This window comes from Phoenix dactylifera, unplaced genomic scaffold (genome assembly GCF_009389715.1).
Source record: "Phoenix dactylifera cultivar Barhee BC4 unplaced genomic scaffold, palm_55x_up_171113_PBpolish2nd_filt_p 000085F, whole genome shotgun sequence".
In the NCBI taxonomy this organism is placed as follows: domain Eukaryota; kingdom Viridiplantae; phylum Streptophyta; class Magnoliopsida; order Arecales; family Arecaceae; genus Phoenix; species Phoenix dactylifera.
The window spans coordinates 277702-304017 of record NW_024067677.1 but is presented as its reverse complement, the minus strand read 5'-3'; the positions used below and the strand labels follow the sequence as shown (position 1 = coordinate 304017).

The 26316-nt window shown below is 38.0% G+C and overlaps 2 protein-coding genes across 5 annotated transcripts; both read right to left on the bottom strand.

Annotated features, from left to right (window-relative positions):
• Positions 1-1145: 1145 nt before the first annotated feature.
• Positions 1146-6030, bottom strand: LOC103718090 (type IV inositol polyphosphate 5-phosphatase 7). The gene is made up of 13 exons (XM_026808850.2): positions 5450-6030; positions 5246-5333; positions 4784-4852; positions 4534-4621; positions 4311-4415; positions 3707-4210; positions 3371-3506; positions 2890-3083; positions 2690-2798; positions 2269-2417; positions 1879-2165; positions 1471-1552; positions 1146-1193 (listed from the first exon to the last, which is right to left on the bottom strand). The coding sequence occupies exons 1-11, from the start codon at positions 5477-5479 to the stop codon at positions 1943-1945; spliced, it is 1695 nt and encodes a 564-aa protein (XP_026664651.2). The 5' UTR covers positions 5480-6030; the 3' UTR covers positions 1146-1193; positions 1471-1552; positions 1879-1942.
• An 11492-nt stretch (positions 6031-17522) lies between these two features.
• LOC103718091 (pentatricopeptide repeat-containing protein At3g22670, mitochondrial) lies at positions 17523-26294 on the bottom strand. Of its 4 annotated transcripts, none has more exons than XR_001880022.3 (4): positions 26143-26290; positions 23854-25774; positions 23281-23417; positions 17523-18087 (listed from the first exon to the last, which is right to left on the bottom strand). XR_001880022.3 is itself a non-coding variant. In XM_008806746.4 (3 exons), the coding sequence occupies exon 2, from the start codon at positions 25554-25556 to the stop codon at positions 23895-23897; it is 1662 nt and encodes a 553-aa protein (XP_008804968.1). In that variant the 5' UTR covers positions 25557-25774; positions 26143-26294; the 3' UTR covers positions 17523-18055; positions 23854-23894. The 4 variants fall into 4 exon arrangements, 2 of the variants coding, with proteins under 2 accessions (XP_008804968.1, XP_008804966.1); XR_001880021.3 differs by having other exon boundaries at positions 17523-18055; XM_008806746.4 differs by lacking the exon at positions 23281-23417 and having other exon boundaries at positions 17523-18055; positions 26143-26294.
• Positions 26295-26316: the final 22 nt, after the last annotated feature.

Sequence of the window (26316 nt, the reverse complement as noted above, 5' to 3'; positions counted from 1 at the left end):
ATGCACAATTGAAGCCCATCAACTTTATACATGAACATCATTGTAGATGGTAGAACTTAAAGGAAATTTTAATTTCTTCAGCTACAAAAAGTCAGGAGATTTCGTTAAAAACAAATAAACAAGAAATTGCAATACAACCTAATACAAAAATATGGAAATGAGATAGTTTTGGTTATTCAATATGGGTATGTTCATATTTTAACATAAAGAAAATCAATATGTAGTGTCTTTGTATGAGTATCATTCAATGAAATCTTTATGTGACCAAATGCTGACACTTGGACCCAGTTTAAGACCCTCCACCATCCATTAAAAAGTTGAAATTTTATTTGATACAATTTTTTTCCAGCCCTTGTGTCCTTTCCTCTCAGTTCCGAATTCATGTCCAAGGATATGTCCACCATATATCTACAAAAAAAAGAAGGTATGCCCACCATATCTGTCCTTCTCTAGCTTGTCATAATTTTTGCAACAAAAAGAGCAGGAGACAGGTTTCTGTACACAAAATCAATGGAATAGCCTTTTTCAGCTAAAACCATACCCCATGCCCTCTGAATGGAATATAATAGCCTACACATCTTTATCTCCACGGCTATGAGCATGCATTCAGATCTTCACTTCCTTTTTCAACTTATAAAATAGAAAAAGAACTATACACTTGATTATCAATTTTTATCCTCCTTTTGCTACCTCAACTGCAAGATTCCCCTACAACCTAACCAAAAGAATCATATCAAGAATCTAGAACGGTATAATTGACGACGCCCACTTGTCATGCTAATATTGGTCGATGCCTCTCAGGAGTTCTTTTATCATGCGGGCTCACCATTTCTTTTTTGTTAACTTGCAAAAGAATAAATGATGACTAAAGCTAGTTCTTGATCGATTTGCTGATGCGCATCGCCTTTTTGTTCGTTAGAGATTGAGGCTTTTGAGAGGGTCAAACCAGCCTGCTGATCGAGTGATGTAGTTAGCGAGCTAGCGCAGAAAACAGCTCTTTCACTGAACATGTTTGGTGATCAAGACTATATCACAAAACCGTGATGCACACCTGCCTGTTGGAAACAGTGAGGCATTCAAAAGGGTGAGAACTCTAAAACAATACTAAAATTTAAGTCAATAAGAAAAGAAGAGGGTTACAGAAGCTGCCTTTAGATTATTGATTGAGGGATAGCCTCTTCTTCCTATTGTCTCTGCAAGCAAGATTATAGATGAAGTCAGTTACATGTTTAAATAGAATTATAGATGAACGAGATAAATGTTTTAGTATACAAATTTCAATGGATCCTTGCTGTCCAATTGATGTATAGACAAAACTTTGATGAAAAAAGCTAGAGGACCAAGAGTTGTTTGCAGTCGAAGATGCGAATGCATATATATATATAAAAAATCATCCATATTATAATGTTGGCAAAACTGAATATCAAGAATTGATTTTACCAAAAGGATGGTTTGCATGAGGACAGTTACCTGTCTTACTGGGCAATTTATATATTCCGACTCCTTAGAGAGGTTGCTACTCTTCAGCTAGATGCAGCAGATTCAGAAAATCCTAGTTTGTTTGTAGAAAATGTCAGATACCACATTAGAGCGAATTATAAGCTTGAATCAATTCTATTAAGTATCTTCCTATATCTCCACTGGTATAACAACTCCCCTTTCATGTTTTATATGTAATAAAACGAGTTCAAGGGTACTAGCTCCTTGTCATTCACCAGATGAGGGAAAAATATATAGGTATATATATACATACATATGCTTGTGTGCATCTTCCTATATAACTCAAAAAGGAAAAAGAAAAGAGGAAACAAAGAGGACATAGTGTATAGCTTCAATTTATGTTCGAAATCATTGGAAATATGTGTGGAGCCAAAATACCTTTCTTTGATCAAAAGGAGTACAGCCCTCCATTTTGATATAAGCTTTGTTCCATTGCACCTTTTCAGAAGAAACTGAGTTCTGTATAGCCACGTGAGTATGGAAGAAGTTCCTCAATGTCTACCCCAGAGCTAGAACAACTCAGATTCTGAATTCGGCTATGGTTGATGGAATCGATCTCCGCTGTAAAAATACTGTAGACCGGCCTATGGTCAGAAAACTTGGACTCTCCACGAACATAAGACAGCTGGTTGAGGCCTCTTCCATGCCACAGAATGCGATCGCACCTACAGTACATGCAAACTCAATTAGCTTCTTCAGTGAAAGCATAAAAAGTCAGAGAATTTTCTCCAATTTTCTCAGAAAAAAAGGTAAGCGTTTAGTTTTAACCATGCAGGTGTTCGACGTTTTTCTTTTGGATTTGTGTCATCTCCAGCATACCGATCTGAGTTGTTTGAATATTTATATGTGGGAGGGAAGTATATTCTTCCTTCCATCCATCCCTCAAAGACTCGGCCACATCTTTGCTCTATCCGAAGCTGTTTATTCAAAAAATAAAAGGTTTGGACCACAGATAAAGGAATAAATTATAGATTAGAAGAATCATGTCTTTCTCTAAAACACACAAAATCTTCCTTCACCAAAACCTCATATAAAGAAGATAAAGTAAAGCATGAGAAGAAACAAAGCATTATCTATACCTGCAAGAAATCCTCTACCCTTTGGAAAGAGTTTCAGTACTTTGAAAATTGTGGCAAGATGGATAGCTTTACCAAAAAAAAAAAAACAAAGAAAGAGATTACCCTACTACCTGGTCTTTTTCCAACAATGCTTTCCAGTTGCGCATTTCAACAAGAGCCTTTGCAGAGCGATACGAAAGAGCAATTCGGTAATTTAAATCCCCAAGCCATATAATTCGGCTACAAATGAGCGGAAAATATGTGAGCAACTAGTAGAAAATAAGTGAACATTGATCTCATTTAGTTGGCTACTTAGCAGGAATTAGCTTACTCATGCGCAAGGATAGTTTCAGGTGACCTCTCATCGCCTAGTCCATGGACTCGCGGGAACCTCGTCTTTCTCAGGATCTCCATGACATCTGAATTCCTCCGTAGCTCATCTCCATCCTTCTGCCCTGAGGTCAAATGGCAGCAGATGAAGCAGAAGCTTGTTTGGTGCAAAGACATGCTAATCGAAATTGAACCCTGGAAGGAAAAGTTAAAGATTGTCTTCTCTAAATAAATGTTTTCACAAAACAAATGTTGTTAAAACACAACACTTTGCTCTAAACAGAACTGAAAATCATAGCAAAAGCTTTACCAAATATAGAAGAAAATCATTATCTCCAAACTAAATACACCTAATATAATTCAAGATGTAACTCCACTATGAGCTTATCAAATAGCTGAGTTAGCAAAGGTAAGCCTCCTAATAACCAGAGGTATACAAGGATGTATGTAGGGGAAATAAATGAGAATAAATAACACTTTACCTTGTTTCCAAGATAACCCATCAATCCTCTTCCAACACAGGAGACTTTCAGGTTCCTTATATCATCTCTGATTTCGCTCCGCACCCATATTGTGAGAAATATCCCAACCATCTGCTTGCTTGCAACTAAACAATATCTAGTACCACAACAAAGATCGAATTTAAGATTAAACCAGGGGAGTTGTATGTGACTCAATAATCATCATCATAACATAGAACTTACATCCAAAATCAACTACACAGGGTTGCAGGAGTGGAAACTAAAGTAAGAAAGATGATATGATATGACATGCAGATGTTCAATTGAATCAGAGAATGCAATCTTCTGAGGGATTACCTAGACTGCCCTCCTGGTTTATCTCTCTCCTCCACAGATGAGGATGCACCATAACCATAAGATTTTGGCGAGAAGAAGACAGTACTGGGTGATTCCCCGCCAATGTTCTCATCATCAGAAGACCCATTCCATCTGAAATTAGGATCAAAATCACTCGGCCTGCTACCGAACATAACCCGATCGCAGACGCTGTACCGGCGCTCCAGCCTTGGTTGTGGGGCCATGATATCTCCATCCACTCTCATGCTACGGCTCAGGGACTGGAACGAACGGCGGTGGAAGAAAGATGAATTCCTTTGTCTTGATGATGAGCCTTCAAAATCATCATCCAGCTCCACAACTGGGTTCGGAATCGGAGAGGGGGTGTGGTAGCTGCCATTGCTGCTGCTGCTGCCTGGAAGATTGTTCAGAGTCCTTCGAATGAGAGCCACCCATTTCTTTGCAGGGCCATTGTCTTCTGTACCTAGAACATTCCCCGCATTCAGAGGTACAATCTCCTGAAACCTGAGAAATCAAAGAGGTTCGAGTTAGCCGGTCGAAGTTCCACAGCCTGTTCATCGAATACTCGAAGATTCAATAATATATGTAGAGGTGAGGAATATACCCCAAGACATATATATCTGCAGGGGGTGAGGCATGGAGCCAGTCCTCAAGATTCAAATAATTTGGTGGGGACTTCCCACCTACATTCCAGGTTGCAACAAATATCCTACTCACCAAAAGAGAGGATTCCAGTGAGAATTAGCATAGCATCCTATACTTGGGAAACACAGAAAGTAAGAAGCTTGAGAGATGAGTGAGGTTCTCAGGGGTTTGATTTGAATTGCCTGAAGTCCAGAGTCTCTGTGACTTCAGCTGCATCGAGGTCAATCTTTCCTCGCCGAACTTGATCAGGATTCCTCTTGCACAATCTCTCTGAGGGCTCAATTGGAAAATTGCAGTGAGAAAAGTAGGAAGCTCATCCGAGTAGGCAGACAATTCAAAGGAATTTCGAAAAGAATGAAAACAAAAAGAAAAGCTAACGGCTGATTTGATGTGGTCCAAAGCTGTTAGTCTGCGAGCATGGCACTGTGTTACCTGTTTTGCTTTTCTTGACTGTGTATGTCTCCCTCTCCGAGAAGCTGCTCCTCCATTCATCTTCACCTCCTGAAAAGAACGCACCGTTCGAAAAAAAGAGGAAGATGAAGAAGAATTGGGCAGAAAAGTGTTTTTTTTAGCCTTTCATTTTTTTTTTAAGAGGAAAAGAAAAACCAGTTGTCACTGAACAACCAAGTGTGCTAATTAACAGAAAACTAAAATTCAAACAAGGAGTATGGAGAAATAATATAAGAGAAGACTGGACTACTACTAATTAAACTCGGAAGTCAGTCAAGAGGAAACAGAAGATTCAATGAACCAATCTGTACTGTTTCAGAAATGGAGCTAGTATCCTTGACTAAAACACTAGGAAGAATGAACCAAACCACTACTAAAAAGTAAAGAAATGACGCCAAATACCAGAAAAGAACTGTGAGATGAACAGGAACAAGAGAGAGCTACCTCGGCCGACAATATCATCTGCATGAAAGTCCTGAGATTTGCTCTTGATGTTGAACCATTTCCTAACCAGAGACTTGGACCATGAGAGCTTCTCCCACATAAAAAGGAGAGAAAACAGGATTAAACTAAAAATCTAAGAGACACAATGCAGCGACTCTTTAAAAAAAAAATTACTCAACAGATAATTAGAAGCACTCAAAACACCTTGCTTTTCTTTGAATTCTCATCTCTCATTGTTTCAGAACACCCTCATACAGCAAAGCAATGGTTTCCCCCTCCCCTCGTATAGCTCTCCACGAATTTAGGGTCTCACTTGGAATGAATGAAGGGAGGAGAGCAGTAAAAATTGGATCTTTTTCTATGTTTTACCAAAAAGAAGAGGAGTACAAAAAAGAGAAACAAGCCCAATCCTCTTTCCAACACTATTTCCTGGATTCTTCACAGAAGCACACAGGAAAGCAGAGATTTGATGGAAAACAAAGAGCTGGGTCCTTTCATTCCCTTACTGAACTATTAAACTTCCAATTGTTATTGTCTGAGAGGACCAAAGGAACCTAACAGGATCCCTGCCACAGTCTCTTTAGTAAAGGAAAAATCAAATTTTTTCCCTCTTTCCCAAATGGGCTTTGGAAGTGGAGGCTCGGATATTGAAGTAAAGAAGCTAAGCTATTAGGATTGGAGCAGTGGGAGCTGGAAAACCAATGCGTGGAAGTGAAAAAAAATAGAATTTTTCAGAAGAAGAGAACAATGGAAGGCAGCCAGGAGGAGTAAAAGAGATGGAGAGAGAGAGGGAGGCGTGGAGGGAGGGAGGCTGTACTCTCCTTCAAATCCTTGTTTTGAGGAGCTCATTAAAGTATCTATTTGAAGAGAATAAAGTGTTGGAATGGAGCGCTCTCTCTCTCTCGGCATGAGTCGCAATGACCTTTTACTCCAAGTCCAAGGCCAAAGCCAAACAGGGCAATGGAAACAAAACATTGAAAATAAATCTAATATTAGAAAATGGGTGAATGTGAAAGAAAAAACAAAAAAAAAAAGAGCTGCCCCGTCTGCTGCCCGGGCCCAGCCAGTCTTTAGAATGTTCCCCCACACCCACTGCCCGCGGTCAGTTAGCTGTACCCTCCTCCCCATGGTCTTCCCATGGGGCAGGGAAGGAAGAAAGCAGTTAAAGGCAAAAGATATAAAGGAAGAGAGAGAGAGAGAGAGAGAGAGAGAGAGAGAGAGAGAGAGCTTTCCTTTCTTTCAAGAATTTTCGGAGTGTTTGGGTATGTGCGTTTGCATGGGTATGGGCGTGGGAGAGAGATTTGCCCTCTGTTTTTTATTTTCTTTTAATTTGTTCTTTTCTTTTGATGAAATTTGTATTTTTCTTTCATTATTTTCAAGGTGAGGTATGTGAACTGGTTTTGGGCAAGGGAATGTGTGAGGGATTTATCCTTTTTCTTTTGGCATGGGGAATGATGGCCTTTTTTAGGGTTTGGGAAGCTTAAGGCTTGTGGGGATGCTAGGGCATGGCTTTTGAGTGATGTGCAACCCTAGTGGGTGTTGATGGAGAATAGATGGGTCTCTAGAGCTCTGAGCAGTTGTGGTCTTTGAGGATTGCTCTCTTACTATGTCTGGAGCCCTTCATATGGTTTTGCTCATTTGGGGTTTTGAGGACAAATGACTACTCTTCCTATAAACTATAAAGTTTGAATGTTGAGAGGTGACTCCACATTTTATAGAGTTTTGGAACTTGTTATGCATCTTGGATCAAGGCTTTGCTTGGGGTAAGTAGAAGAAGGCAAATGTGTAGCTTTCTGGTGAAACTAATTTGTGTCCTCTAGAAACTTTCTGAGTACTTCTACTTGAGTGCTTCAAACACCCACATATGTGTTCATCTAGTCAAGGCTTTTTTTCCAGTATGAGTTGATTTAACCCAATGCCATATTGAGTTTGCAAGGTTTAGTTAGCTTTTTTTCTCTTTTCTTTTTTTTGCTTAAATAGTTACTAGTCCTCCAGTTCTACTGTCATGGATTTTTTTTTTCCAGATTTGCAACAATCAGCAACAAAGTTGCCCAATGACTCTTTATTTTTTCCAAAAAAAAGCAATCAATTGCGCATTGGGTCGTGGAGACAAATAAGCTGGTCAAGTTCGTAGCCAAAGAATCAAATGAACTTAAAATGCAAGGTCCAAGGAAAACTATTTTTGGCAAGAAAAGGATGATCACTTCCTCAAGATGAGGACTCCTCGGTTGAGCATTGTCATCATAGTGATATTAGTGACGCGCACGCGTACACATGCATATATATATTTGAAACTAACTACTATAGCTGTTTATAAAGAGAAAATATATGATAATCCGTTGTATTATCGATTATTATGTCTATATTAGAAAGTTGGAATTCTTTTTTCGTAGAATATTGTTCCTATGGAACCTAGCGAAAATAACAAAGAAAGATTCTAAAAATTGTCTCTTTCTCAATGAAATAAATAGATCAAGGAGCATTTATATATATATATATATAAAAGAAGATGATATTTTAAGGCACAGGTTTTCATTCTTTCGATTTTGACCCCTTCATTTTTACTATTGCAGGCCTCCTTTCCCATGATTGCTCAAGGCTGAGAAAGAACAATTCTATGATGGGAATTTAAGAGTTCGCATTAATAGTATGGATGGATTGATTAAATTATAGTCCATAGTGTAGGTTCTTATCCAGTCAATCATGCCCTTGTCTTCAAAAGATTATAATATTCTACTTGCCCAATCAATTGCCAAGCTTGGCAAAGTACGTCCTGTGCCTGAGCTGCCCAACAACCAAGCTTTCAAAGACTTGACCACCATGGGGTATTGTGTTCTTTACTTCACGCAGAACCATGGTTGCCAATCAAACAATGCAATAAACTATATGATTCGTGCATTAAATATAACTAACTAGTAGAAAAACTCTCCAAGTTCAGTCACAGCTCCTAACTCTAACGCCACCACCTGACTTCAAAAATTGAATGGAAGCTCATCTATTCTTTTAGTTTTTAATTTATGTATTTATTTTGGCTAAACTCTCAATAACATTAGGAATGAATCTAAGTTCCTAAATAGCATCCAATTTTGTCTTGAGTGCAGTTTAGGTTCCTTAGGAATTAGGAATTAAGTTTCTACTTCGCCACTCTACTACAATACATGAATGGACCTTTTTTTTGTCAAATTGAAAAAAAATTGTATCTTTCTATTACAAATACATTCGCGAGAATTAGAAAATAAAATATTCAAAAATCATAACGGTAAACCGGCTATAGAATTCTATGACATAGTTTATGTGTGATTAGCTACGTACATCATGGAGACATTCTAAGATATGAAACATAGGTTAGGGATTGTATTTGAAGCACAAAATCTTTCATGGATAACTGGAGGCCAAATTGGAAATTCCAACAGGCTCTCTGTCATTGGGGTAGGTGGACAAAATAAGGACAATCACCATTCCATCAGATGCGCAATGAGTGGGCATTGTCCATATAGATTGGTCCATCAAGCAATCCAATCAACCCCCAAAATCATATATTGGCCAAAACAAATTACTGTATGGTGGGCTTTTTTGCATGTGTTTGGTAAGTAAAAAAAAATAAAAATGTCCTTGTTAGACTCTTATCAGTCTGTGGGTCTTAGGAATCCCTTGGTTTAGGTGAGATGGGGGAAGTGGGGGGATAGAAGGGACAAGGGTGGTATCACATTGGGAGAGGCTAGGAATTAGAGATGTCTAGGTCCTAGCCTTAAGTGCACTTCTGGAATGGGTGAGGAGGAGATCTTTCTTCCACCAATCTTCTCTTGTTTACTTTTTTTTTTGTTTCTGAGGTCTCCACAAGTCCTTGATGGGATCCAAGTAGGACAACATGGGCTTAGGTTCAACAAGCACATTATTATTTCATGACAAGGTTATGATTTGAACCTTATCTATATGACTTGAACCATTTTGGCCTTTCGATCCATGTCCATGGTGCATCACAACCATCTATTCCACCTTCAACCCTCTCTCTCTTCCACCGACCAACAAGATTGTAAGATTGAACTCGGGTTTATCAGGGCAGATGACAAACGAAGATGTACGGATCGTACAATAAAGTATTATGCAATCACTAGAAAATGGACAGCCATCAAACAAAACATGATATTCTTGGCAACCATCGAGGGTTGTACAGCATTTTGCCATGTAGCCTATACATTGGTTGGATGACAAAGACTAGAACAGTACTTAATTGGTTTTAATTTCCCCCAAGTTACATACATAGCAACTAGTCGAGCTAGTAATGTTACTGGGCTATGGTACCTAATGCCCTGTCCTATCGACACCCGAGGTTGGTGGGTAGGAGATAACCCCCTCTCTTTTTTAATAATAAAAAAATTTACAGTATGATTGGACCGTGCACTGGTTTAAAGGAGGAAGACACAAACACGAAGTATCGCGCATGCTATACCGAGTGAAAACAAAGCAAATGTTCCGGAATCTTTCCCCACTGAAACGTTGGTCTCGTTACCCTCATCAGGTTGAATCATTTATCTTTCTCTCACATCCCAAGTTACCTCTATTATGGAAAAGGCAAGATATGAGCAAAGGTACAGCGGAAGAAGCCCTGGTTATTAGAGTTCAGTCTATTCGCTTGGGAACAATGTAGGATTTTGTGTCCATGATGGGTCAAAAAGGCCTTCTCCAACTTTGATGCTCAATGCAGGCTAGTTTCCTAACTTGCTTGTTTATAACTACCATGTAGAATCCAAGCAATATTCCACAAAATACTTCTCTCGTTCGGTTGCAAAGTGGAAGCATAGGCTGCATGTTGCTTGTGCAGATACAGCACCACAGAGGGATGTGCAGCCATCCATCAAACGAGGCAGTTCACGAGCACGTGCCGTATCATACACGACGTACGTTGTTTGATGGTCGTTCATCTCCTGATGGCCATCCAGGGATGCATGGCATTTTGCGATGCATAGCCCGCACCAGAGAGGATCTTGGTTGTCAAACATAAGGCCATGCTGACACATACATTCACATACACATGCATCATCATACTACCATTTGCATGGTTCAGGAATGCCCAACTTATTCAATTTCCATTTTGCCCCCTTTACTTCCGATTTGGCCTGGAGGGGTTATCTTAAGTATTTAATGAATTTGAATCCAAAAATCAAAGCCATAGGAGAGTTGGGGCAGTCAAAGATCTTGGGTCCGTACTGTGGGCAAAGTATCCCTCACCTCCTTTTGCTTTTCAGCTTTGAGAACTTCTTAGCAATCTTACTAAGCTTTCGCTCCTTTAACGGTTTTATATCTAAAATAGAGTGATAGGGAGGTTTCTGTACTCACTCTGGCCTTTTCTTCTGTGTCACTGTCCTAAAACTCTTCACATAGAAAGAAGTATACATCTCCAAAGACCCTTTATACTCCTAAATGTTAGCCTACAAGTATATCTAGTATATTGCAACAGTGAACTCCTTTCTTTTCCTCCTCCTCCTCCTTTTTTTTCTCAATTCAGTCACTCTCTTTTGTTCCCCAACCAAGAGAAGAAACATTCTCCCCTTGGACCACTGCACTGAATGATTACAGGGGCCCAATTTCACATATGTGATCGGATGGTTAGGGACTCAAAACATCTCTGTGATGGGGATGTGATTGTCTCCATCAAATCCAGTCGCTTTCAAGATATTGAATTTGGGTGCTTTAGAAATGTGTGCTTCATGCGTGGTGTTTGAACATGGGGTGTGTCTCATAGAACTTAATCAATACTAGCATGGAAGTTACCATGATGCTAATAAGGCAATTCTTTAGATAATCCATTTGGAGGTAATGGCTTGTGTGATCCTTGAAGGCAACAAATATGGGGTGGGTTTATGGGCTTTCAGCCCAGTTCAGTTGGGGACAAGTTGAGTGGGTCGGTCTAGATCTCGTTCTTAACCCACCAAAAGAAACCATCGACTGATTTTTGTTTTGTTTTGTTTTTTTTTCCAACAAACCACGAATTGCCTTTGCTTGCAAAAACTCCAACTAAGAGTTGTTTTCTCTGTAAGTCCATCTTTTTGTTCCCTTCTCACATAATTATGTACTTAAATGATTTTTGGTGCCATAACTCGAAGCTATCGAAGGATGGTGGGCCTTAACGCAATTGCAAAGTTGCTCTCTTTAGATCTGGATGTTACTGGTTGGAAACAGAGAAATAGTTTTACTGAACATGGAGATGAAGTTGCAAGACGTCTTTTTCCTAGATTCAACAGTGGCAAGAGCCTCGTGCACCGGAATATTCTTCATAACTCATGTTCTAGAAATAGTGCAAATAACCTAACCTAACCCAACCCAGGAACAAAATAAGAGTAGGCCAAGCTCAAAATAATGCTGAAATATAGTTGTGCATACTATAAGTAGAGTTGTTGCTTACAACTCTATGCAACTCCAATTACTAAATACCTTGAATGCCTAGAGATCAACAATGCCTTTTTATCATGTGAAAAGACAATGGGAAATGATTGAATGACTGACGGCAGTGTAGAATTTTGTATGATATAGTTTTTAGAAACTATAACTCTGGATAGGTAGGTAGGCAGATAAGCATTTTAGGAAAGTCGTGGAATGTTCCCAATTTAGAAGCGCCTTTAGTTTGAAGTCAAGAAGCATTTGTGCACCCTTGAAATCTTTAACATAAACATATATATATATATATATATATATGCTCTCTTTTTTCTTTTCAGCCTTCACGATTTGCTCTCTCTCTCTATGGTGTTTGTTGGAAAATACTGTGCCGGGAATGTGAGTGTGACATGGTATCACAAGAGATGATTGATAAGTTGAAGCCAAATGAAGTAGTTTCTCACCTTGGAAGATTGCAATCAAGCAAAATGCTTTGTTTTGAAGCAATCCTATTGATAATGATGTTGAAGGTGTGCATGTCATATCTCATGTCCAATCAAAGAGATATCCCATTATTTAGACCATGGTTCTACAGTGTGATGTTTGTGAGGATGTAGATAAGTTTCATTATATTATATCGAGTAGGCATGATATGATATGGTATTAGGGGTGGCAATTTATGAGCCGATCCGTCAACCAGATCTATGAACGATCTGCTTTAAGCAAGTTTAGGTTTGACATAAACAGATTTTTGTCGTAAATGGATCAACCTTTCTAAATTTGTTTATTAAATGGGTTGGGTTCAGGTTTAAATATTTAATCCGTTTAATCTATTTAATAATTGAGTTGGGTTATGACCTAACCCGTTTAATTTATTTAATCTGTTTGAAATCTGCTTAACTTGTTTCTGACCTGCTTAAACAATACACTTAACCTATTTAACCTCTTTAAATCTATTTAACCTATTAAAAATCTGTCTAACCCGTTTAACCTGTCTAACTTAACTTGACCTGCTTAATAAATAGGTTATGTGGGTCGGGTTAGGTTACTTGTTTAATAAACAAGTCGGACTCAAATTTAAAATTTTGATTCATTTAATAAATAGGTAGAATTTGGATTGATAATCTTTTGATTCGACTCGCATCCAACCCGACCCGACTCAATTGCCACCCCTATATGGTATAGACAATGGTATTAGTTTTCACTAGACCAATATGGTACTATCCTAATAATGCAGTGGTGATGCATCTCAATACCATGTCAAGATACTTTATTTATACCTTCTATATTTTATGCTTTTATTTTTTTTCATTTTGTAACTTTTGTTATCTTTAATTAATTATAAGTGATTTTTTTGGGTGATACAAGTTACAACATGTTCGAATTTCAAGTAAAATAGGAAACTTTTGGCATGAGTTCTCCTATTTTTCTTCATTTTTAGATAATTAGTGGAAGAAAAAGGAACGACTGCTTACTAGACCTATGCAATGATTCTAGCATCAACAAAATTGGAATGTGCGAGGAAGGATTAGATTTAGCCTTCCTTAGCTTCCCTTCTCTCCCCCTCTCTACCTCTTTCTTTGGCTCGATCCATAGCCCCAAACCCTAGCACCTCCCCATGATTGGGAAAGAGGAGAGCTGGCCTCTGCATGCTCTCTCATTATCTGTTCAAAAGAGCCAATTTGGTCAAGTTGGACTTAGTATCAGCTAGCTTAGCTATGGTATCAGCCCGTCCTAGTCTATTTTTAAGGACACATGGTGCATCCTGCTCAGGGCTAAAATCGGTTTCCCATATCTTGATTTAATACTAGAACTTTGCTCAAGGTTATTGTAATGACTCATAGGGGTTTGTTTGTTTTTATTTATATTTAGACAATATTCCTTATAAAATATACATATTGGTTCAATGACTTGATATTAGAGAACAATCATGCTCTATTTAGTATTAGTAGCCCAAGATTCTAAGAATTAGTTGTATAACTTATCTCCATTAGGCTAATGAATTGCATCCATATATTTGGACGGCTGGGATAAGTTGTGCACCCATTTTATAAAATTGTGGACTGCCACTATTAAAAGTGACCACTCTATCTCTAGTCAAAACTGGTAGATCAAAAGATATTTAAAGCATATAAGGCCCCTCTTAAACAGAAAAAAAAAAATAATAAAAAAAAAAACACATGCTGACCACTTGGACTCATAAAAGATTCAGAAAAAATGATACCCTAAAAATGAAATTTTCCAACTGCCGTTGTTTGAAGTTTGTGTTTCTTCTCTCTTCATCTTCCTCTACTCTTTCTGCTACATGCGTTGTCTGTAAATTCACCTTTGAGCTTTATAACATTTCCGGTACATGCATGTGATTATGTGAAGAATTTATCTGTGCGAAAAAAAGTGAAAAATTCGAAGTATAGTAAAAATTGCATGGTATAAAATTCAGATTCAAACCTTTTATAGGATAAACAAGTTCATCAACTTGCATAGATTTGTTACCAGAGTGTTAAAATCTGGCATCAGGATTGGTGACTCGGCAACATCTCCATGATATTGAAGTAATGCAGAGTACAACAATAAACTCCAACAACATGCAGAGAATTTTAATTAGATCATGCTATCAATGACATATACAAATAAGCAAGTCAGAATCGAATGGAGAAGGTATGGTCTAAAGTTCGACCAAAAATTCCGAAATTGAAACAAAAGGCTTTAGTTTTGCTCCAAACTCAGTGAAAGTTATGCTAGATTGCCATCAAATAATAAAATGATATAGACCCTAAATATTATATTTTACAATTTTATGTTTTAAAATATTAAATCGATTGTTTCAGTGGGAAACCTGCAAAGTGATGCATTTAGTGGAGCAAAATAATAATGTTACACTTCAAAATTATTTCATTTCTTTCGTAGTTTATTTTTACTCACAGTTTCTGAATTTTTCTTCATTTTAATTAATGTATTAATATTCTAATTTTCAATCATATGTTCTGAAGTTGAAGCTGAAACAATTGAGATTGCCGAAGTTGTTCAAACCAAAAATCATGGGCACAGTTGAATCCAGATCCCAACTCAAGATTTTGAGCGTCGATTCAAGAAACGCTGATCATGGCAAAGTAATTGCATCACAAGAACTCAGTGAATTTTGCAGACTATTTGTTTAAGCTTCAGTAGATGATGATTAACTTTCCGAATCTCTGTGATCAGAATTTACTACTGGAGGACCTTAGAGAGGCAATTTTGGACCATCTAGCTTTCTGATAATTGAAGTTCAGAATTTAGATGACAAAAATATAAATAAGGAGCACATAACACAATATTGCAGCATTATGCTGGAATTCAGAGTTAAGATCCAACAGAGGTTTTGAGATCCTTTTAGTCTTATGATCTACTAGATATTTGATCAAGTGGCTCGCAATTAATGCGCAGAGATGCTACGTCAGCCATTCGAGGGTTCATTCATGAGAAGGTCCTATGTTCTTCTCCTTGATGAGAACAATCATATCAAATGGTGGAGCATGAGCTATAAACAACATTCATAATTTTCTGAAAATGGGATCTATGCTAAGCATGACTCAATTCATATGTTAGGCCTTAGGGTCTGATGAATCTTTAGTTTAAAACTTAACTTTTTCCCCTTGATTTTCAGGTGTGGTTGCATACATAGCTTACTAGGGACATTACATTGAGATTTAGGAACTAATTTCATCTAAAAAATCTTAGATTGCAAGGTGCCTCAGTGCCTTAACTATTTCTCTGTTCATTTGGATGTCGCTGACAAACTGATCTTAGCTCGAAGAAAAAGGTATGAAACAATGAGATTAGGGGGGAAGAGAAACGTGTCATATGATTTGATATTCTTTCCATTCCCCATAGACTACACTGGATTAACATCCTAGAATACTCTTTAGCTTCACTAATAAATAGAAAATAATCATGAATTATTTATTTTATGTAAAAATAAAAAATATATAATGTAGAAAATATGCAAAATTTATGGACTTGTTAAAAATGTAAATAGTAAAGTTTTGAAAATATCAAAAGAATAAAATGAGCATATATCATTTCTATAAAATGAAAAAAGAGGTGATTATATTTTAAATAATTGATTATGAATACCTATTAAAAATAGAATAAGTATTAAACGCCATCCTAATTAAAAAGTGGCAAGTGTTATCATGGTGGTAGAGTGGGTTTTTCTCTAATTCCCAGCAAGAACATAGCCTCGAGTCACATAGTTTAACCAACGTAGTTTGCTAATTTTTCTCAAATCAGCTCGGTCGATAGCTTTTGACCGGTTTGATTGCATATCCAATGCTATTATGAAATCGGACCACCCAGGGGTCAGATTGACTAGTTTTTAGGTCCAAGAGGCTGATCTAGTCTAAGTTTAATTGCTATAGTTAACATACATTTCATTAATAATTAAGACAAAAAGCTAAGAGACACCAATGATTGTTTCACATACTATCAACTACTACTATTTGCATGTTAACCTCGAGAGCTAGGAGAGGGCGGCCAATAAAACCCCTTCAACACATGAAGGGACCTAAGAATGATGGGTTATAGGGTGGGTGAGCAAAAGAAGTTCCACCCACCCACATTCTATTTGTATTGCTATATTTTCACACCAAATATACTAAAACAACCTCCAATGATTATTGCGTTGGATGAAAAATCTGGAAAATAGGATGACATCGCAATGAACTATGATTAATGACCACAACTTGATTGAGTCAAACAACTTGGACTGAGTTTCAAGTAACAGGGACTCAGCTAAGTGAAGATCAATTCAAATTCTGAGCTTAACACAAGCCATCTCCAATCGAGTCATCTCGAAAACTTGCCAATTCAAGTTGATTCAGTCGAGTTCTGAGTCGATCCAATGCCATGCCATTGAACTAAGTTCAACAAGAACAATGCCATGCCATTGAACTAAGTTCAACAAAAGCAAGGATGTTACATGGCTCACTCCTGTATCGCAAAAGTATTACCTAGATAGTAGGCATGATTTCCAAGTTTCTCTGAAATTTAACCTCTAGACATATTCCAACATTGGGTATCTTTCATGAAATGTGAAAAGCAAATACATAGATGCACACGGCAATTTTCATTATTTAAACTTTTTAATGTAATATCAAAGAAAAAGATGACAAATAGTAATACTTTATACGAAGCTTCCAGGCACTTCAATCTTTTCTTATTTGGCCATTGAAATAATTGGAGGTTAAAGCATCAACACTAGTATTAAACTTTCCTTTAGAGGAACACTCCAAATCCTGCACCAAGTGCCAATGCTTCAAACTAACATCAGTTGGATCAAAGCATGCTGCACCAGTATTGGGAACTGTATTAGTTGCCCGATGGTACAAAATAGTACAGTGCTATGTTGTTCCGTTCTGTATCTATACTGACACAGCAAGAGCTAGCGAGGGAGAGGGAGAGAGGGCTTTAAAGCCCCCCTCTCCTCTAGTTGCACCATAATAGAGGCTCCATCATTTTTTTTCTAAAGTAAAGTCGGCACGAGCCTCTATTTTGTTTTGAAATAGAAACTCTGCCCTTGTTGTTGTGCGGCCAAAAGAGGTGGGTCTCGGAAGCTCTCTCTCCCTCTCTCGGCCTCTCTCTCTCCCCCTTTCTCCCTCTCTCTTTTCCCCTCTTTCCTTCTCCCTCTCTCCCTCCCTTGCCATATTTCTTGAATCAAGGGGTGGAACCATATCAGTCCACCCTCGATACGGTTTGGTACACCCGTAGGAAGCTTGGGACAGTACCACATTCCATGAGCTAGATGCTCTATCTTGAGAGATCCAAGAGATGTCAAGCTGAGTTATGTCATGTTATGTGAGTGAACAAATAAATAAATAAATATTAAAAACTAATGAAAAGCCTTATTAATATGGCAACAGCACGAGAATTCAATGAAAAACCCCTCTCCAATTCATTACTCCAATCCAGAACCAGATATTTACAAGAATAAAGCATAAAGACAGTTAAGAAAAAAAGTAATAAAATGATACAACAGTAGAAAGAAACTCGTCTTTGATGTTAAAGCACAAGCATGGAAGGTGTTTCAGCGATGGGGAGCCGAATTCATGGGAAGATGGGGCCAACATAGGTGTAATACATGGGATCAGAAGCCCACAGTCAGCTAATGGTGAGGGAAGGAGGTAAGCTTGTGGACCTCTTCCATAACTCAAATGATAGCTTCAGCTTTGGGAGGATGGAAGATGGTATGCAATGACTGGTGTTCATCATCACTCCTGACTCTAAATTGGTCCCACTGTTTCAGGAGGATGTTGGTGAGATAGTGTGATGACTGCCAATACAACTGCTTCACCGATTTGGCCAGTGCTTGCAATGATGCAACTGGCATCACAGACTCCCAGAGAGCAGGAATTGGGGTTTGCTTCATCTACTCTTGAAACATCTCTGCCTTGATTGGTGCACCTGCAGCATTTGGGACATAAAAAGGAGAACTCCTGGGAACACCAGATCAATTGCAATTTCTAAGAGTCTAAATGCAAAATAGTTGTCAGTTTAGATGAGTCCCTTAGAAAGCGGAAAAAACATGGAGAGTTGACCTCATAGTAATTGCTGTGAGAGTGTGAGGAAAACAAAATTTGCACTGGTGGAAAAGAGAAGAAAAGAAAAGCAAAGATTTATTTTAATTAAAACTGAATAGGTCAAGAAAATCAAAGGGTCAATTTTCCTAGGAGTAAGAAAGGAAAAGAGAGAATGAAACAGAGAGTTGTAGAGGAAAGGCTCAATTTTTTTAGAGTGATGATGTTATAATCTTATTAAAACTGCTCAAGAAAAGTGGTCTTCCGGAGTTTTCTCCCAACAATACCACCCCTTGGAGAGGAAAATGTAGCGGCAAAGGAAAATTTATGCTTCATTTTTCTTCTTGAAAATCTCTTTTTCCCCACTTGATAATAAAACAATGGAAAAAAGACAGTCCAGCATAAACTTTTTTCCTCCAACTTTCTTGGCAACTAAAGAGGGCCTAAAGGGGCTGATGTTAATTTGTAATGCACGGGAAACTTTCATTACAAGCTCATTGGTCCACCTAAATCAATGACAAATAGAACTGCTGATAGCCCATAGCCTGAAACAACCTTTCGTTCTAGCTATCAGCACTTTGAAAACTGAACTGGGTACCTAGTTGCTTGAAAGTAGCCATGCTTGTTTTTGGATTTGTAGTGAAGCTTCAGCTCATCTAAGTAAATCTATCTGTTGTTGGTAAGGGCTACGAGGATCCTCGTAAGCACTATGTTCAAATTTCTAGCCTTTGAAAACCGAACAGCTTTACTACTTACTTGAAAGTAGCCATGCTTGTCTTTGGATTTGTAATGAAGCTACAGGTTATCTAAGTGAATCTATCTATTGCAAGGTCCGCCGAACTGGTATCGGGACCCATACCCGTCGATGGCCGGTACGGTTCGGTACCGAACCAATATCGATACAAGTAGGGCGTGCCGGTTCTATATCGACATGCCTATTTTTTTAGTTTTCAAGAATATTTAATTAGTAATTGCTCTTTTTGAACTTTTTCAATAATTTTAAGTCTAATTTATAGTCAGATTATCATACCAGCTAACAATAACTTCTAAGCAAGCATTGTAACATAAAGTACCATGACCAATGTCGGAAGTAAATCCAAATAGTTTTAGCATCTTCAAGCTATCAAAAGATGATATGTCGTCTACCCATAAGCCCTTGAAGTTGTAAAAAGAGAATTACATCTTTGCTCTAAAAGTAGACCCTTTTTCATGCCATAGGCCTACAGCCTTCAAGAAAATCCTTACCACTTTTTTGACATAGTAGACCTACAAGCTTTAGAAAAATCCTTTTTCACCACTCTAAAATGACCTTTACTAGAAAGAGTAATTTAAGCTTATTCTTCCTCCCCACATTCTTCATTAAAGGCCGAATGCCCAAATGCATTAATTTCTTCCCAATTTTAAATGACACTCCAAAACGAGGCGCACATCATGAATCTCCAGCTATCAATGCAACATATATTGTTATGGGAATAAACAGGTAAGCTACATCAAGAAATGCTAGCTAGCACCGTCAATTCCTTGTCCAAGTTCCTTTGGATTTCTTCCAGCTTTTCAGCAATCTCCATTTAGACATTCTAAAGAAAGACCAAGAATGTCAAGAAAATAGCAGAAGCTTCATAAGAAAATGATTCTTAAGCATGAAAAGCATTTCTCCTCCCAAGAAGACAGCTTGAGACTGTTCTTTCCAATAATGTACTCTATATGGAGAATGATGTAATGATGCACCACAGAAGAATCCTGTGGGTCATGGGAAGACAAGCACATGGAGAACTTATCCTTGGCGAGTTCTTTAAGCATTATATTTTCATTCACAAACCTCAATTTGATTTTGGTCACTCTCTTTAAGTCCTCATGCCACCCTAGAAGAATACATTATAACTAAAAATACTCGTAAAAAATATCCAGTTTATTTTTAAATGAGCATGTCATATACAAATGCATAGGAAACATATATACTACTTTGCCAACAAGAAAGATCAGAAGAAAGTGGTGAGCTCCAAATTCCAATTGTTTATGTCTTTGCATGTTTCAAGCCTTGAGATGGACATGTATGGTGATAAATAACACCAAAGTAATCGCTTACATTGAGGAATTGGGTTTCAAGGAGGAAAAGGGGTTCCTAGTTTAACCAAGACGTAAGCTACTAAAGAACTATGAAATAGTGAAGGCACACCCAAATCCCTAAAATGAGCATAGAGACATGAGCATTCTCAATAAAAAGCTGAAGGCAAAAGGAGCTAATGAAGGTTCGCCGTCTCAGTCCCATATGGGTACCATCCTATTACAGCGTCGGCACGTGGTAAGATATGAGACGGCGAGGCATATCAAGTATTGGTATGGTATGAGACTGCATACTGGTTGGTATCGGTATAGTATAGTATGCTAGGTATGGTACGACATTGATCGGTAAGGCAACCCTTGGTCCTAATGATTCATCCTCCACCCCCCCCCCCCCCGGGACACACACACCAAAAAGCAAAAAAAGAAAAATTGCATGCATGCACATGTAAGAGGAAGAAAATCAATGAAAACTCCCAGACAAATGGAGCTAAAAGGAGAAATAGGCAGAAATGAAAAGTCACTTCTAAGTAGATAGGAATATGTTACAAATAGAGAAAGAAAAACTTTCAATAACAGTGATGGACTTATGTAATGACCAACGACCATATATGCCTTTAGTTATAAGGAAAAAACATCAACAAACTGATTTCACATTATGAAATTACAGGTAATGTCAACAAGTTGAATTGTCGGTCAAGTGGTATAAAGAAGAGTTCTCTCGAAAGCTCAACAAAATGCTCCAAAACCAGTAAAGGAAGGTTGGTGATGTATAATGGACACTAGTGGAAGAAAAAGCAAGGAAGAAAAACATAAAAAAGCCAAAGTGGCATCAAGTTGAAACCAGCAGAGTAGAATAGTTATAACTTATAACTATCATTGCAGAAGTAACTTTTACACCATGTTTTGGATATAATTTGGACACAATTTGAATTTTGGTTTTTTGAGCCTTTACATGACAGATTTTACAGCAGCAACTAAGCCTGTTTTAGCACCAACTTAAGGTCCAGAACAATTGATTCATAGTCACTGCTGGTTGTCATTAAAGCCTTGGTTCTATGATTTTGTGTATCTTCTGATCTTTCAATAAAACAGGGATCAAATCTAGCTCAAAGGTTTTAAAAAACCATTGGACAGGGCCATCCTGATTTTCTGTGGAATAGGATGCCCTGTGTCTTGACAATCAGGATGGTGGATGTCCCGTCTCATCCCGGTCCATTACCAAGACTCGTCCCATCCCAATGCTCAGGATGGTGCCCAGTCCCGGCACTCAGAACAATGCCCCGTCCTCGACACTTGGGACAGTGGGATGCCCCACCATCCCACTGTATTTAACACCTTGATATGGCGGCCTATTATGAGATGTTCAAAGATCTTTTTATGAGGCATGACACATCTCCTTTCTTCATTCTTCTTGGAGAGGATCTCAGTATTACAAGAGAGATGCCTAAGCACGGAAAGTTGCAAAATAATATTAACAGTAACTAATGGAAGAAGGGTTGCTTTGCATATATATTCTTTCCTTTTTTTGTTTTTCAGTTAGAATGCAGTCGCAAGATATCTTTCATCTTTCTTTTATGTACTAAAATTCTTATTATGTCAAAATAAAGTGAAGTTAGGAAAAGCTAGCTCCTTCAAAGTGTTAAGAAATGGTCCTACATCGGATAGGTTACGGAGTAGGTGCTCTAGTTGGTCTTATGTATTCAGAGGCTCATCCACCTAATGGTACAAACATTTTTTTTTATTTTGATTTTAACATGATATTAGAGCCAGCTATCCCTCTACCCTACAAATTTTTCATTCTCTGACTTACTAATGCATGTCACTGTTCTTCAGGTTTCGTCCCTTGGGCTCTACATGTGAGAGGGGGTGTTAAGAAATGGTCCTTCATTCAATAGGTTAGGGACTCTAGCTGGTCTCATATACTTATGGGCCCAGCTACCTTATAGCTTAAGCTTTTGGCTTGGACTCAACACAAAGAAAATAATATAGGTAGGCTGCTTTGTTTCACCACTTGAACAACAGATAGGTCTATGCTTTTCAGTATTCCCTTGCCTTTCATGCTTCTTAGTTTCCTCTTGATCTTATCCTCATTATTCCTGCCTTTCTTTTATTATTTTTAACTGAGGTAAAATCTGAAAAGTTAATTGAGCCTAACCTAGCCCTAGATTCTAACTCTCCAACAATTGTTGTAAGTCTTAAATGTTGAATCCATATAACCAAGGTACAATCCTGCATCCTCAATTTCCTAGTCTTTTTTTTTCTCTGTAACTGTTAAAAATCCAATAATTCAGGATACACATGATCCTTACCCAGACTTGAAATGCAGAAGCCATTTTTCCTATAAACTCTTAGCTTCGTTAATTTCCAAGTTGTAACAGAATCCCAATACAAGAACCGTGCATGTACATATGCATGTATGCATGAAATATCAATTGCATAACACTACAGCATACATGCAAGCTATTAAGAAGAGGTTGCATTAACAGGATTAATAATCTAGTCAATCAAAAAAGGGCATGTCCCTGAGGCTTCTTCTTCTTAAAGTTTGCCTTTCTTGTGATCTTGCTTTGACCCTTCTAGATTTTTATTTTTTTTTGTTCTTTTCATTGTAGGGCATCTCCTTGTGTACCACCTGGGCATTAAAACCTTTATTTTTATTTATTTCCTTCTTTCTATCTTTTTCCCCTTTTTCCATTGATGGTATCTTCTTTGCACTTATAATACTAGATTAAACTAAAATTTTTGTTCCAATGCAGAATAGTCCAGCGTGTCACTTTGTAATACTAGAGGCCTCTAAACTAAAATACTACAACAATTACAAAAGAGGATACCACAACATAAACAATAACAAGCACCTGTCCATCTGTTAACTAATTTGATGTTCTCTATCATTTATCTTCTTGTTGAGTAACTTGTAAAACCAGAGAAAAGTTGCTGTTCTTCTAAAAAATAACAAAACTTAAATTCACAAACAAGCAAAAAGGACCATTTCACAAGCTGCAAGAAAAAGATCCAAGCACCATGAAGTCAAACCCTTTGGCATGATACCTCTTGATGGTTGAGAACCTCCATTACTGTTTCTATGCTTCGAACTAGCCATTTCATCATCATCAGAATCTGAGTATGAAGAGTCATCAGAAGAGACAGGGTATAACTGTACCCCTGAGGCGGGCCTTCCACATTTTCTGAATGAAAAACAATATAGGAATCATGTAGAAAAATGAAGGAAATTTTCTGATGCCAAAGATGTTGCCTTTGATTGGAATGAATGAATAACATGGATTTGCATATATAAGGCATCCATAGGTAACTAAGTCTACCAAAAAATAAATTACTAAGACAAAAGTAAAGTAGCGTATGTAAAAAGTAATACAAGAGAGGAATTGTATGACAAATGTCCTTACAAAGTTGTAATTCTGAATGAATACTTTGTGCACATATGATAGGGGATAAATTGAAGAAAGAAATGCATTGGTCTTTTTTCAATCGATGTACCAAGATGGACATTTTTCTCATACACTTAAACATTCTTCGGTATCATTGTGAGACAGATGAGTGAAACATGGGATGAAATAAGAGATAAAGGTTCTATGTGGCATGGTGGAAAAAGATGGAACTTACTTGCACACCAGAGAAATCTATCATGGCAATTAAATTGGTCTTCATCCAATCTGATAGTCAGCCATAAACTGATAACCAGGTTGTTTTGTGCTTTGTGCCTGCACCATCAATTGTTGAACCTTTGCCTTCACTCTTTCCATATTCCCCCTTTCAAGCGCCTTGATTATAATATTGTATGTGTTTTCTTTAGGAATAAAACCTTTTGACACCATTTCCTCAAAAAACAGGCATGCCTGATCCAATTTTCCATTCTGACATAGGCCATGTACTAAAAGAGTATAGGTGCTCAGGTCAAGGCTAACATCCTTTTTACACATATATGCCAACAAATACAAGAGGAGTTTCGTCCATTTTTTCTTACAACATAGTTTCAGTAAAGGGATGTAGGTCTTAATGTTGGGCTTGCATGAGCTTTCTTCCATTTTCAGAAGTAGCTTCAAAGCACTCTCTTCTTGGGAGTGATCACAGGCAGCTGAAATCAACGTATTGTAGGTATTTACATTTGGAGAGATTCCATTCTTGCACATCTCCTCATATATGTCATTGGCATCACGTAGTCGTCCTGCTCTACCTACTATATAAATTAAAGAGTTATAGAATGAAGTATCAGGTGTGCAACCATCTCTCCTCATCTTGTCACAAACCTTCAAAGCTTCATGGGTTTCTTTTGCCTTCCCTAAAGCATGCATTATGATAGTATAAGTCACAACGTTTGGAGTACATCCATGGGCATGCATCTCATCAAGAATAGCATCAACCATCCTGAAATTTTTCTCCATACAATACGCTTCAATCAGACTAGTATATGTAACCACACAAGGATTAAAACCAAATTTTCTCATTTCCTCCATAGTCTGCCATGCCTCTTCTAATTTTCGTGCTTTGCACCACCCATGAATTATAACATTAAAACTACTCGCATTAGGAGGTATCTCATTCCTCAGCTCCAGAAAGGCATGTATCGCATGCTTAATACTCCTCTCCTTACATAAGGCATCCAACAGTATGTTCATGGCTAAAGTATCTTTCTTAACACCAAATTTCTCTATGTCATGAAACATCTTTATGGCTTCATTCCATCTGCAGGCTCCGGCAAGCCTTCTCATCACTTTTGTCATAGTTGTTAGTGAGACCAAACCCCCAAGCTGAACCATCTCATCAATCAATCCCCACATCACATCAAATTGCTTTGATTTTCCTAAAATGTCAACCATCACATCATACGAATCAGAAGAATGTTTGTAGCCAATTTGAGCACCAGCCCACATGAAGAAACCAAAAGCTGGAACCCAGTCATTGTTAAACCTCCTCAAAATTTTATTGACAAAACCTTCGGAGATCTTGACAGAGCAATGATCAAGTGCTACAAAGACCGCCTCAGGAGATGCATACTTAGACTTCAAAATCCTACTAATACCATCAAGATCAACATTTTTGCTATCATGACATGCAACTTTAACATCAGTTCTGCAATCATGAGTCCTATTACTCACACTATCTTCCAAAAACTCTAATTTGGTTGGGAGCACAAAATCATCGTCAGAATCCACACAAGACTGCTCGGCCTGCGGGAACTTAAACCAATCAGGCAGCTCCGGCGAATAAGTACAGAAGCCATTAAAAAGCTCATAAAGAACCGAACTTCTTTGATTTATAGCTCCAAACTGCAAACATGCCATAAGAGTTCGGCGACAGTAGGCCATTCTAAACAAAAAGCAATACTGCAACACCCAATAAAAGCAATCGAATTCTTGGCATTTGCAATCAGAAAGCTCGATTTTTTTCCAGGACTGACCTCAATATAGCAATAAAACTTGCAGAAAAGTGCTCCAATGAATAAAGATTTCAACTTTACTGTCAGTAAGTATACGACCGGATCAACAACAGCAATAGCCACACCAGATTCCAGGTAGGAAATGACCTGTTGCCAAGCACCGTGGTCATGAGATTACATGCATTGATCAAAAGGATATATGTATTTCTTTAAAAAAAACACAAACATGGGGCAGTATTCGTACAAACAAGATACGAGAAAATCACTTCTCCGGAAAAAAATAGAAGAAAAAGAATCTATTAAAACCCTACCACAGAATAACCAGCGCAAGCACACATTTTTCATCCCTATAGAAGCCCACCTCCTTACCCCTCATGGAATGGGTCACAATGTACGCTCAATTTCAAGAATTTCAAAAAAAAAAAAAATCTGTAGTAGAAGGTAAATTTAATACATTGAAGCCTAAAAACAAAAGAAACAAGGGAAAGGAAAAACTAGAAAAGGAGAGAAAGTACCTGAGGCAGTGGAATGCCAGTTTCGACGGCGGTCCGGCAGCCGTGGAGGCCCGGCGGTGGGCGGTGGAGAGGGAGGGAGATGGATGGTAGCGGAAGGAGAGCCGAAGCTCGTCCAGTTTCCGTCACACGGGCTTTTCGCAACCCGGTCCCCCTCCCCCGCCCAGCCCAAAAAAA

Bases quoted from the DNA above. Each gene is read 5' to 3' on its own strand.
- LOC103718090 (XM_026808850.2), bottom strand. From the start codon at position 5,479: ATGAGAGATGAGAATTCAAAGAAAAGCAAG. The intron at 4,211-4,310 runs GTATATTCCTCA...TTGATTTCTCAG, and splicing joins GCAGATATATATGTCTTGGG to GTTTCAGGAGATTGTACCTC. The intron at 3,507-3,706 runs GTAATCCCTCAG...TTGTGGTACTAG, and splicing joins AAACCAGGAGGGCAGTCTAG to ATATTGTTTAGTTGCAAGCA.
- LOC103718091 (XM_008806746.4), bottom strand. From the start codon at position 25,556: ATGGCCTACTGTCGCCGAACTCTTATGGCATGTTTGCAGTTTGGAGCT.